The sequence below is a fragment of the Zingiber officinale genome, chromosome 5A, assembly GCF_018446385.1.
Source record: "Zingiber officinale cultivar Zhangliang chromosome 5A, Zo_v1.1, whole genome shotgun sequence".
Lineage (NCBI taxonomy): Eukaryota > Viridiplantae > Streptophyta > Magnoliopsida > Zingiberales > Zingiberaceae > Zingiber > Zingiber officinale.
The window spans coordinates 3889866-3901478 of record NC_055994.1 but is presented as its reverse complement, the minus strand read 5'-3'; the positions used below and the strand labels follow the sequence as shown (position 1 = coordinate 3901478).

At 40.4% G+C, this 11613-nt stretch overlaps 3 protein-coding genes across 4 annotated transcripts; 2 read left to right on the top strand and 1 right to left on the bottom strand.

Annotated features, from left to right (window-relative positions):
- Positions 1-1342: 1342 nt before the first annotated feature.
- LOC121979295 (probable inorganic phosphate transporter 1-8) lies at positions 1343-3907 on the top strand. Its single transcript, XM_042531273.1, has 3 exons — positions 1343-1560; positions 2014-2646; positions 2715-3907. Exons 2-3 carry the CDS (start codon positions 2066-2068, stop codon positions 3745-3747), a joined length of 1614 nt encoding a protein of 537 aa, XP_042387207.1. The 5' UTR covers positions 1343-1560; positions 2014-2065; the 3' UTR covers positions 3748-3907.
- Positions 3908-5861: 1954 nt separating this feature from the next.
- LOC121979296 (dehydrodolichyl diphosphate synthase CPT3-like) lies at positions 5862-9046 on the top strand. 2 transcript variants are annotated; one of them, XM_042531275.1, is made up of 3 exons: positions 5862-6053; positions 6172-6371; positions 7716-9046. In XM_042531275.1, the coding sequence occupies exon 3, from the start codon at positions 7716-7718 to the stop codon at positions 8544-8546; it is 831 nt and encodes a 276-aa protein (XP_042387209.1). In that variant the 5' UTR covers positions 5862-6053; positions 6172-6371; the 3' UTR covers positions 8547-9046. The 2 variants fall into 2 exon arrangements, with proteins under 2 accessions (XP_042387209.1, XP_042387208.1); XM_042531274.1 differs by having other exon boundaries at positions 5862-6371.
- A 237-nt stretch (positions 9047-9283) lies between these two features.
- On the bottom strand, positions 9284-10816 carry LOC121982810 (WAT1-related protein At5g07050-like). The gene is made up of 6 exons (XM_042535867.1): positions 10671-10816; positions 10415-10594; positions 9976-10228; positions 9746-9904; positions 9519-9670; positions 9284-9428 (listed from the first exon to the last, which is right to left on the bottom strand). The coding sequence occupies exons 1-6, from the start codon at positions 10814-10816 to the stop codon at positions 9284-9286; spliced, it is 1035 nt and encodes a 344-aa protein (XP_042391801.1).
- Positions 10817-11613: the final 797 nt, after the last annotated feature.

The following is an 11613-nucleotide window of genomic DNA, read 5'->3' as shown; positions in this document are numbered from 1 at the left end:
CGATTTCAAACAAGATCATTTGCAATAAACTCCCTAATCCAAAAAACTTCAACTTTGCATTCAGTCTCATGTCCAAAAAATTTTATTTTCACTCCCTGCATGTAAAGTTTTGTTTACCTCAACTCCCTCATGTAATTATCGTTACCTAATTGTTCCTCATATTTTTTAGATACAAAAAGTCTAAAAATGAATATAATTCCTCTTAAATTCAGTACTCTAAATTAAAATCGAGTATATTTTCTATCAAAATTGCCCCTCATATTTTTTTAGACACAAAAAGTTCAAAAATGAATATAATTCCTATTAAATTCAACACTTTAAACAAGAATCAAGTATATTTTCTATCAAATTGAGTACGATTTCATTCTTGCTTAATATACTTCTTTCTAAATTTAGCACCATTTAAAAAAAAATTAGTATATTTTCTATTCAATTGAGTACTATTTAAAAAAAAATCTAGTATATTTTTCAATCAATTGAGGTGGAAAAAGAGTCGTGCTCAATTTGATAGAAAATATACTAGATTCTAGTTTAATAGGCTGAATTTAAATGAAATTATACTTATTTTTAAACTTTTTATACTTAAAATTAAAATTATAAAGAATAATTAGATAAATTAGTGTCTATTAAATTTAGTTAGAAAATAAAAATAAAGATTTTTACATATGGGAACGGTATACAAAATTTAAGTTTATATATATATATATATATATATATATATATATATATATATATATATATATATATATATATATATATAATTTGAATAACTTAATCTTCTCCTTTTAAATAAGTTCGATTACATGAATTTGGAGGTTGACAACGATGTGGAAGCCCTCGATTTCCATTAAATAAGTTGACTCGTTGCTTTCGTCCCAGGTTTGGCTATGCGAATGATGACAATATTGAGAAGTTCACGATGTGCAATTAACAAAACAAAGGGACTTAATAACTCGTTTAAGTCAGTGGCTTAGTCCCAATTAAGTTGACTAGAGGTCTTGGTCATTAATTTCTTCATCAGCCATTAATTAAATTATGAAAAAGAAATTTATTTAATCGGATGTTAATCAAATACGCACATTAATTGCACGTGTAATAAAAATTTATATTTGGGATATTTTTGTCGACGAGGATGGGAAAGCAAAGTAGAAGATCAACTGCGCGTCTCCTTTTCGGCGGTTGACTAAATGGTGGAGGAGACTTGCCTTTGCGTCGCGACGACCGCGTTCGTTGACCCAAAAGATAATGCTCAGAATGAAGACTGAATAAGACAATCCTTTGAATTTAGACCACACCGAGCGCCCTCCTCTTCTCCTAAATGGAAATTAACCTTCCTAAATGGAAATTGCTCCTTCCTAAATGTTAAAATGGAAATTGCTCCTTCCTAAATGTTAATTAACCTTGACACCACACCGAGCGCCCTCCTCTTCTCCTGCTCATTTCCGAACGCCTATTTATGACCTCGCCCGTTCCTCTTCCCTACGCTGATTATATCTACTCATCTTCTCCATTCTTCTCCACAGCTTCGTCCTCCCCCTAATCCCAACAAGCAGAGACCAGGTACAAGCTTTCTCTTCCAGCTTTATTTCATTGTTATCTGGTCTTTCAGTTAACTTCCTTTGCTTTGCGTGTCTGCAACTGATGCTGAAGTTTTTGTGCCGTCTCGTGTTGCTCCTTGTGCTAATTTCACTTTGGTGTGGGTCGCGTCCTTTCCATATGTTCTCATGACCCACTTCTTATGGCTCTCTGGTTTCTTGTAAGAATTTAAGGTTCTTACGTGATCAGAAGATTCTAGTTAAGATGTTGTATGTGTTTGAAATTTGATTGGGAGGAATCTTTTTTTAAATGATTGAGAGCTGAGTAGCATGCTGAAAACTTAGTTTATAATCAAACATGACTTTTTGTTCGATTCAAGCACTTGAAAAGTGTTGCGGTGTCTGTCATGGTGACCGAATTATTTGTTCTTCGTCGTGTTATATAAGTGCTGAGACTGTCGCTGCTAATCATGTGCAGTTGTGCGTTGAGAAGGAAGGATTAGCAGCCGAGGAAGAAGCAGAGCAGAGCAATGGCAGGAGGAGACAACCTGCAAGTGCTGCACGCGCTGGACGCGGCGAAGACGCAGTGGTACCACTTCACCGCCATCATCGTCGCCGGCATGGGCTTCTTCACCGACGCCTACGATCTCTTCTGCATCTCCCTCGTCACCAAGCTCCTCGGCCGCATCTATTACTTCGACCCGACCTCTGAAAAACCGGGCACGCTGCCGCCCAACATCTCCGCCGCCGTCAACGGCGTCGCCTTCTGCGGCACGCTCTCCGGCCAGCTCTTCTTCGGCTGGCTCGGCGACAAGTTGGGCCGCAAGAAGGTGTATGGCATGACTCTCATGCTGATGGTCATCTGCTCCGTGGCTTCCGGCCTCTCCTTCGGCCACACCGCTAAGGGCGTCATGGCCACGCTCTGCTTCTTCCGCTTCTGGCTCGGTTTCGGTATCGGCGGAGACTACCCGCTCTCCGCCACCATCATGTCCGAGTACGCCAACAAGAAGACGCGCGGCGCCTTCATCGCCGCCGTCTTTGCCATGCAGGGCTTCGGCATAATCACCGGCGGCATCGTCGCCCTCATATTCTCCGCCGGTTTCAATAGCAGGTTCCGTCTTCGATCAAATAGTTCTCTACTATTAGTTGATATCGCCTCACGCGCATTCCATCGAACAGGTTCGACGCGCCGCCTTACGCGGTGGACCGCGCCGGCTCGACCGTGCCCGAAGCCGATTACGTCTGGCGAATCATTCTCATGCTCGGCGCTGCGCCGGCGGTGCTGACCTACTATTGGCGGATGAAGATGCCGGAGACGGCGCGGTACACCGCCTTGGTGGCGAAGAACGCGAAGCAGGCGGCCGCCGACATGTCGAGGGTCCTCCAGGTGCAAATCGTGGAGGAGCAGGAAAAGGTGGAGCAGCTGACCTCGAAGAAGGCGAATAACTTCGGACTCTTCTCGAGGGAGTTCGCCCGGCGCCACGGCCTGCACCTCCTCGGCACCACCACCACCTGGTTCCTCCTCGACATCGCCTTCTACAGCCAGAACCTGTTCCAAAAGGACATCTTCAGCGCCATCAACTGGATCCCCAAGGCCGCCAGCATGAACGCCATCGAGGAGGTGTACCGCATCGCCCGCGCCCAGACCCTCATCGCGCTCTGCGGCACCGTGCCGGGCTACTGGTTCACCGTCGCCTTCATCGACATCATCGGCCGGTTCACCATCCAGATCATGGGCTTCTTCTTCATGACCGTCTTCATGCTCTGCCTCGCCGTGCCCTACCACCACTGGACCACGCCGGGCAACCACATCGGCTTCGTCCTCATGTACGCCTTGACCTTCTTCTTCGCCAACTTCGGGCCGAACAGCACGACGTTCATCGTGCCTGCGGAGATCTTCCCGGCGCGCCTGCGGTCGACCTGCCACGGCATCTCGGCGGCGGCGGGGAAGGCCGGGGCCATCGTGGGGGCGTTCGGGTTCCAGTACGCGGCGCAGAGCAGGGACCCAGCGAAGCGCGACAAGGGCTATCCGGCCGGCATCGGCGTCCGGAACGCGCTCTTCGTGCTGGCCGTCTGCAACCTACTGGGCCTCCTCTTCACTTTCTTGGTGCCGGAGTCGAAGGGGAAGTCTCTGGAGGAAATGTCCGGCGAGAACGAGGGCGAGCAGGAGACGGAAGCCGCCGCAGCTCCCAGCAAAACAATCCCCGTTTAGGATTTTTTTTTGTCATTTTATTATGAAAGACAACACTTTGGTCTCTCCTGCTGTACCCGCTGAAGGTGTTCATCGTTTAGCAACTAAAACTTGGTAGTCGGTCGCTGGTATGCAAATAGCAGTCTGCTAATATAAATAAACAATCGATCTTTGTGTCTTATTTTTCTAACTCTCCTACTCGTGTTTGATTCGTTGGAGAAAAAAAAAATCCTTCCCACATTTAATCAATTTGATAGTCGATTATAATTTGATTTTATTTTGCCAAATTAGCATCCACTGTCGCCATCCGACGCGGTTTTCATCAAATTTTTTTAATCTCTTTCAAGCCTCATCCGCGTACAATAAGTTCTCTTTCCTGTAATTACGTGCAGAGTCATCGGGCTGATCCTTAAAAGTCAACATCACCTTGCCAGTCTTGATGCTAATTAACAAATCAAGGATCAACTGTTTTATAGAAATTAGTCATTTTTTATATTGATTTCTATAAATTAATATGGAGTTATGATATTATGATACAATATTTAGATTATCATCTAAGTATTTGTAATTCTATTATTTGAATATTTATAATTTAATTTTTTAGTTATAGTATATTTGTAGAAATTTTTTTTCTAAATGGATAGTACAACCAAAAGTTATCTTAGTGGCCTATAGAAAATTTTCATGGGACTGGGTCTATCACCTTAGGGAAAGTTAATGAAACTAATTGGATTTATCATTTTTCTATAAACTAGCACCATTCACCTTGTGTTTGATTCATATAGACGGGTACTAAGACTATAAACCAATGCCACTTAATTTTGATATTGATTTGTATAGATGGTGCAAGTTTCTACAAACCAACAACAAAATTACAAAGCACCAAGTGGTGCTGAATCAATATCACCTTAAGTGGTGTTGGTTTATAACTTTAATGATGATTTATAGAAATTAGTATTATTTTAGGTTTATCATCCCAAGAATAATTAATGACACTAAATAGATTTATTATTTTTTTATAAACTAGCACCATACATCTTATGTCTGATTTATAGTACTAAGGTTATAAACCAGTATCACTTAGTCTGGGTGTTAATTTGTATAAAACATGCAGGTTCTACAAACTAATAACAAAGTTACAAACCAACACCAAGACTAAACTCTAAATTAGCACCACTTAATCTTGACGCTGATTTTTAAAAACCAATATCAAAACAATACTAATTTCTATAAATCACCACTAAAGCTATAAATCAACATCACTTGTCCACTTAGCCTTTGGTGCTGATTCAGCATCAAGGCTTGGTACTGGTTTACTAATTAAGGTGATATTGATTTATAAAAATTAATATCATCTTTAGGACATCTTTAATGGTTAAAATTTTAAATAAATTTTTTTTTCATGATTTCAATATGCTACATCAATAATATTATGAAAGTTTATGTAAATATCTCTAATAGTTCAAATTTTAAATGAGCTTTTTTTATCATTACATTCATAGTATAAGTTGTATGATTTCATGCATATTGTATTAAATTCAAGATAAAAAAGTAAGTTTGTGTTTTCACTACTACCCTTAAATTACAAACTTCAAATCTCACCTCTACAATGATTTAAAACTTTTTATTCAACTTTTTAGATTTTATAAATCTCTCATAAATCTTACATTAAAGATGCCCTTATACTTATCAATAGAAATCATCACCAAGGTCGGTACCAAGGTGATTTGTAACCTTAGTGCTGATTTACAACAAATCGAGATGATGCTAATTTATACAATTCAGTACCATGATAATACTAATTTATATAACATACAACATCAAGATTTACTGTTTTCTATGCATCATTACCAAGGTGTATACATTATCTAGGAGTTGATTAATTGAGAGAATCTCGTTTCTGTCATCTACTCCCTGAATAATATAATGGCATAATGACTACACAATAAAAAAACAAAGGACCTGTGCTGTGTCGTCCTTCCGGCCGGTTCTCGTAGGTTATATTTTTTAGTTATTGTTTAAAAAATTTAGAAACCTAATTGAATTCCAAAATTTAGGTGGGCTTATTTGAAAAAAATATTCAATTTAATTAATATAATTATCTTCCTAACTAGTGCCCTATTTCATTTTTTATTTAATTTCCTGCCGACGCCCACGACGCCGCCTCGCACCCACCTTCTACCCTCTTCTCTCTCTCGTTCTTCTCCGCCTGCCTGCTGCTGTTCTCCATCGTCGCTGTTGCAACTGCGCCGGAGGTGGTCGCCGCGGCCGCCGCTGCCTCGTTGGGGGTTGCCACGCGCGGTCGTCATCTTCGGTCAGCCGTAAAGGTTCCACCTTTCCTCGCAATAAAGGGAGTTCTTCTTTTCAGCTTGCACGCTACGCGGCCTCCCTTTTCCGTTGTGTCAACCGCTATAACAGCCTCTGAAGTACTCCTTTTGACCCTAGGGATCCGGATAGCTGATAAGCAAAGATTACGGCTGCCGAAACCGCCGAAAGTAGGCACACAGCGGGACGGTCTCTGCTGTCCAATTGATTGCTTGGAAGCAGTGAATCCTTAACGTATTCCTCCCGTTAAATAAAGTCTCGCCCTCAATTCCTTCCAAAGTTTGGATCGAAGGTCGAGATTTACCTTCGGAGGGAGAGAGGTATGAGCTACTTTCTTCTCCTATTTCCTTTTTTTTTTACTCGTATTAGTGCTGGCAATGTTACTTTTTAGGCGTTTATTTGCTGGATTTCTTCTCATATTTTGTGATGTCTCCGTTGTTTATTTTAATTTGCTTTAAAGCATAAGTATGATATCTTCTATAAATTTTGATTTGCTTTAAAATTTCTTTTGCATGGGTTTAGCTTATCCAACATTTTGTTCCTTACATCCTCTACAGCTTGGCAATCATACATCTTATGGTTCCCCTTCTTTCTCATAACACAATATGCACAAAGCATTTGCATTTTGATTGATCTGTAAATTATGTTTTCTAGATGAGAATGATGCCACTTCTTCTGGTGCAACAATTCATGAAAAACAATTATATGCATGCTCATAATTGATATGCATGAGCCAACAATGGCACACAGCTTAATCCCTCTGCATAAGCCCAACAACTGGTAGAAACTCACGAAGAGACAAATATTATTAAGCTGGAGATCCTTTATTATATGAGATCATAACCCTTTTTATAGACTTGAACGCAGATCTTCTATTTGTAAAGATACAATTTCGTTGCCTCAAATTTTAACAACTCCCTAATTGTAAAAATCTTTTATTTAAAAAAATAACAAAAATAAAATAAACACTAGACTACACCCAGTCACCTAGAAGAGGATCAAGATCTTGACTTTGGTACCATGTGAGAAATTGTGAAGAAATAACATAATGATACATAATTTCTTAGTGACATGGCAACATTGAAAAGAAATGCAAAGGAAAATACATATTGAACAGCAAACTTAGATGCTAGTGTAAAAATACATCACGCTCAATCAGTGTGAAATTTGAGAGTAATTGAGAAGGAATCTGCGGTGAATTTGTAAGTAATCAAAACAGATTGAGAGGGAGTTGAATGAATCAAGATTACATTACTAGATATGCTCTTTCCCTTCACAAGTACATGTCATACATAAATATAATGATCCACCACATGCTCAGATAGAAAGCTGAACTTCTGAAGTCTCAGAATGTGTGATAAACATGAGACCGATGCATAGGGACAACCTGACTAGTATCCACTTGTAAGCGCTCAGACCTTGTGCAGCTTCAAGACTTAGTAATCGCCATGAGAATAGCATTAAGGTACAGTATACAAATTGTTATTTTGTAATTCATAATCAATATGCTCAGGTTGATAATGTGTACCATCTTGTACCCATAGAGAGTTTTACTTTACATTATACATTTCCATTAAGTCTTTGCTTGGTATTTCTGAAATATTTTTTCTGTCTGATTGAACTCTGTTCCAAATATTGTCATTAATTGATATTAAAATTTCCAGATGGAGAAGCATAGTCAAAGGCCTGAACCAAAAAACCTCAACAGTGTATGGCGATTCTTGCGTAGGTGCCTTTTCTCGGTGCTCTCCTTTGGTCCAATGCCCAAGCATATTGCATTTATCATGGATGGTAACCGTAGATATGCCAAGAAAATGCAAATCAAAGAAGGCTCTGGCCACAATGTAGGCTTCACATCCCTTGTTTCTAGTCTCCAATACTGCTATGAAATGGGTGTCAAGTATGTGACAGTGTATGCTTTCAGTATTGATAACTTTAAGCGAAAACCAGAAGAGGTCGGATCCCTTATGCATTTGATGAAGGAAAAGATTGATCAACTTTTGGAGGAAGAGAGCATTGTGCATAAATTTGGGTTGAAGCTCAACTTTTGGGGAAGCTTGGACCTCTTGCCTGAGCCAATACGGTCTGCAGCTGAGAAGGCCATGGTACACACTGCCAATAACACTGGGCCCGTTCTTTCAATTTGTGTGGCATATACTTCTACAAATGAAATTTTACGAGCCATCAACAAATCTTGTGCGCGATTTGAAGACAAGACAGGAGAAGGCTCAGATCCTGCTAATTCTATTCTTGTCACCGACTTAGAGGAGAACTTAGACAGTGCTAGCTGTTCGGAACCTGATATTGTAATCAGAACGTCAGGGGAGACTCGGTTGAGTAATTTCCTTCTCTGGCAGAGCACTTTTAGTCATTTACAGTCCCCGAACCTTTTTTGGCCTGAATTCTCTCTTAGACACCTAATTTGGTCTGTTTTAGAGTACCAAAAGGTTTACCCTTACTTAGAAGCAAGGAGAAAACTGTGCCAGGAAAGTTAGATATTATATCCTGGAAAATGTGGTGCATAGGATGAACATCAACATCAATTGGGAGAGTTGGAGCTGATCTACCCTTTCTATAAAGGCTGGTTGCTTGCCTGGTACTCTGATCTTTTTTTCATCCTAAAGAAGTCCAAGAAATACTTAATTTTATGGTCAAGCTGGAGCAGAAAGAAAGAAAAAATCTATAAGATTTCCAGTGAAACAGCCTGTAGAGTTTTCTTCACTGATGAAGTGGCATCTTTTTTCCCTTTAGCATCTCTTTGTAAACTATTGTCCGAGTCGTTGGCTTCACCAGTCGTATATTCTTCTTTTAATTGTTAGTGTTCGGTGAAAGATTCCATGCTACTTGTGATGATTTTAAAGATAGAAAGGTTAATTTTTGTTCACGTTCTGGCCGATCATGCTTGGCTGGTCACATTGAAATATGTGCTTGACAGCTCTAATCATATGGATATCTGACACTTTCATTATCTAGTTGGAAAATATTTATCATCTTATTCCCTTTTGTGTTTTCTTTGTTTGTAGAAAATACACACTGAATGTGTTGACTTGGTGAAATTAATGATTATACAAGCATTGTTTGCTAGAATCACCCCTCTCAAATCCTCCTTTGTAAATCCAAATTCACTGAGGAGAACTACTTTCCCCATAAGATCACATGAGTTAGCATTTCATACACTTCAGTTAGTATGAGACAGTATATGCGTATACAGTTTCTGTTAAAAGGGCTTCAGCTAACACAAGCAATGTTCTACTTGTCCTTCAGTGGCATGCATCCCTGAACTCTTTTCAACTCCAGAATTCTTCTCATTCGTATCACTGCTTTTCCCCCATAGAACGCAGTAAAGTCCCACTATGATAATGGTGGCTCCAATCAAGCTGCAAAAACTTGAGCTCCATGCTTAAATTTTAGATTTTAACTTGATATACTACTCATGAGCTATATAGATTCGGATTCAAGCTGTTCACCTGCCAATATGAAGCCGTTCTGCGAAGATGAAGGCCGACGCTATCCCTACTATCACTAAAAGCACCGGCGAGAATGTGGCAACGAAGACCGGGCCCTTCTGACTGACACAATATGTTTGCAAGTAGTATGTGAGGCAAGATATCACAATGCCCTGCAAAGTATTCAGAAAAACTTTAGGCTTCGAGTTTCATCTCTAAAGACTGCAATTAAGATGAGAGGAACATACATTGTAGCAGATTGCTAGAAGTTTTATGTTCCAATCCATTCTCCATGATGAAGCATTCCTTTCGAAGATGAGAGCAATGGCAGAAGATTGCACCAATGCAAAGAAGCACATCAAGGTGTTCATTGACAGTCTAGCAGGGTAGATCCTAGAGACAACTGCCTGTAAAGTTATTCAGCATGATAATGTAAAGGCCAAATATACGTAAAGGATAATGTTAGAGCTAGTATGACCTGAAGAATAAGCCACGCACTATAGGCAAAAAGGCTGGTTAGGATAAGTGCAGTGCCTTTAAGCCAATTCTCTTGATCATTGATAGCCCCTCTCTTAGGATCACTGCCATGTACCTCAATCAAAGGTGTTCTGACAAAGCCCTCCAACAGATGTCCCTTCCAAAAGGTGAATACTAGGACACCACCAATGCATAAGATGGTGCCTACAAGCCTGGCCCGCCCTTTGGCAGTCTTAATGCTGACCTTTTCCATCCTGTGAACTTGGAGTTGTCTGAATTTATTTCTTTATGATCAAGAATATGTTTTTCTTCTTGGGATTGTGTGTTTGTCGTGTTAGCTTTTAATAGGATTTTAATTTTATGTCTATACATGGTTATGAAAATCAATTTTCAGGAAAAAGGAAGGATCCAAGAAACTCAAATCTAGTTGACGGACAGACCTCAAGATGGCTGCCATGATAAAGGTAAAAGCTGGGATGACACTGCCCAGGGCACTTGCAACAGTAGGGGAAGTGTAATTCAACCCAGCATAGTAGACGTTTTGATGAAGAGTCGTCCCAAACAAAGCAAGGATGAAAATCCTCACCAGAACATAAAACGATAAGGAAGGCCTCTGGTTCCTGCACCAAACAAGTGAATCAGAAAACAGAATCCACAAAACTCCAACCACAAGCCAATGCAGGCTGGTTTATGAACCTTTCAAGCACAAATGCAAGAGGACCAAAGACTGCAAGAGCAATCAGATGCCTGTACACTGCTAAGGCCAGGAAGCTCAGCCCTTGATCCAATGCAAGCTTGCAAAGGATGCTTGAGCTCGCGTAAGCCAATTGCACCACCATCATGCCTACGTAAGGAGCAGTAGCTTTCAGGTGACTCATGATCTCCATAGGAAATGCTCAGTTCCAACTGATGGCTTTATAAGTAGGAACTAGCAAGTAGTTTACGATGGTGGTCTTCAGACTCATCCATGCATTAACGTCACAACTGAAGATTGCTGATGTGAATCCAACTAGGAATGCGATTCAAGTTCCTTTGGTTTGGCACAGGTTTAGGTCTCTGAGAGTGTTAATGTGCCATGAACAAATAGAAAGCTCCTCACACTTTATGCTACTTGGCAACCACGGTGTCAAGCTATTGGTGCTCTAAATTATATTCTGGAGAGCACGCAGCACTCCATCCGTCTGTTTTGATGAAATGACAAAGAGCGAAGATGCAAAGGGAAGAACATATTCTTCAAATCTGCTTTGCCGTTTATATTTTCCCTTTTTTCATTATATAAATTAAATATTTATTTATTTTATTTACTTCTGTTGCAGGATTTCCAATGGGTTATGATACGGAGAATAGGAAGAGCGGTCACGAGGGTAAAAAAGAAGGGTAAAAAGAAGGTTAAATTGATAGATTGATCATCTTTCTCGACTGATCCGACTAGCCTATCTACCATCTTGGCTGATCCAATATTTTTCCTGGTCGACTCGTCACTCTTCCAAGGCTGATTCGTCACTCTGGCCGATCCACCACTCCTAGCTAATCTGTCATTCTTCTTGACCGAGTCGCCACTTTGGTTGATCCGCCACTCTTCTTGGTCGATCCACCATTCCTCCTGGTCGACCCGCCACTCTTCTAAGGCCGACCGATC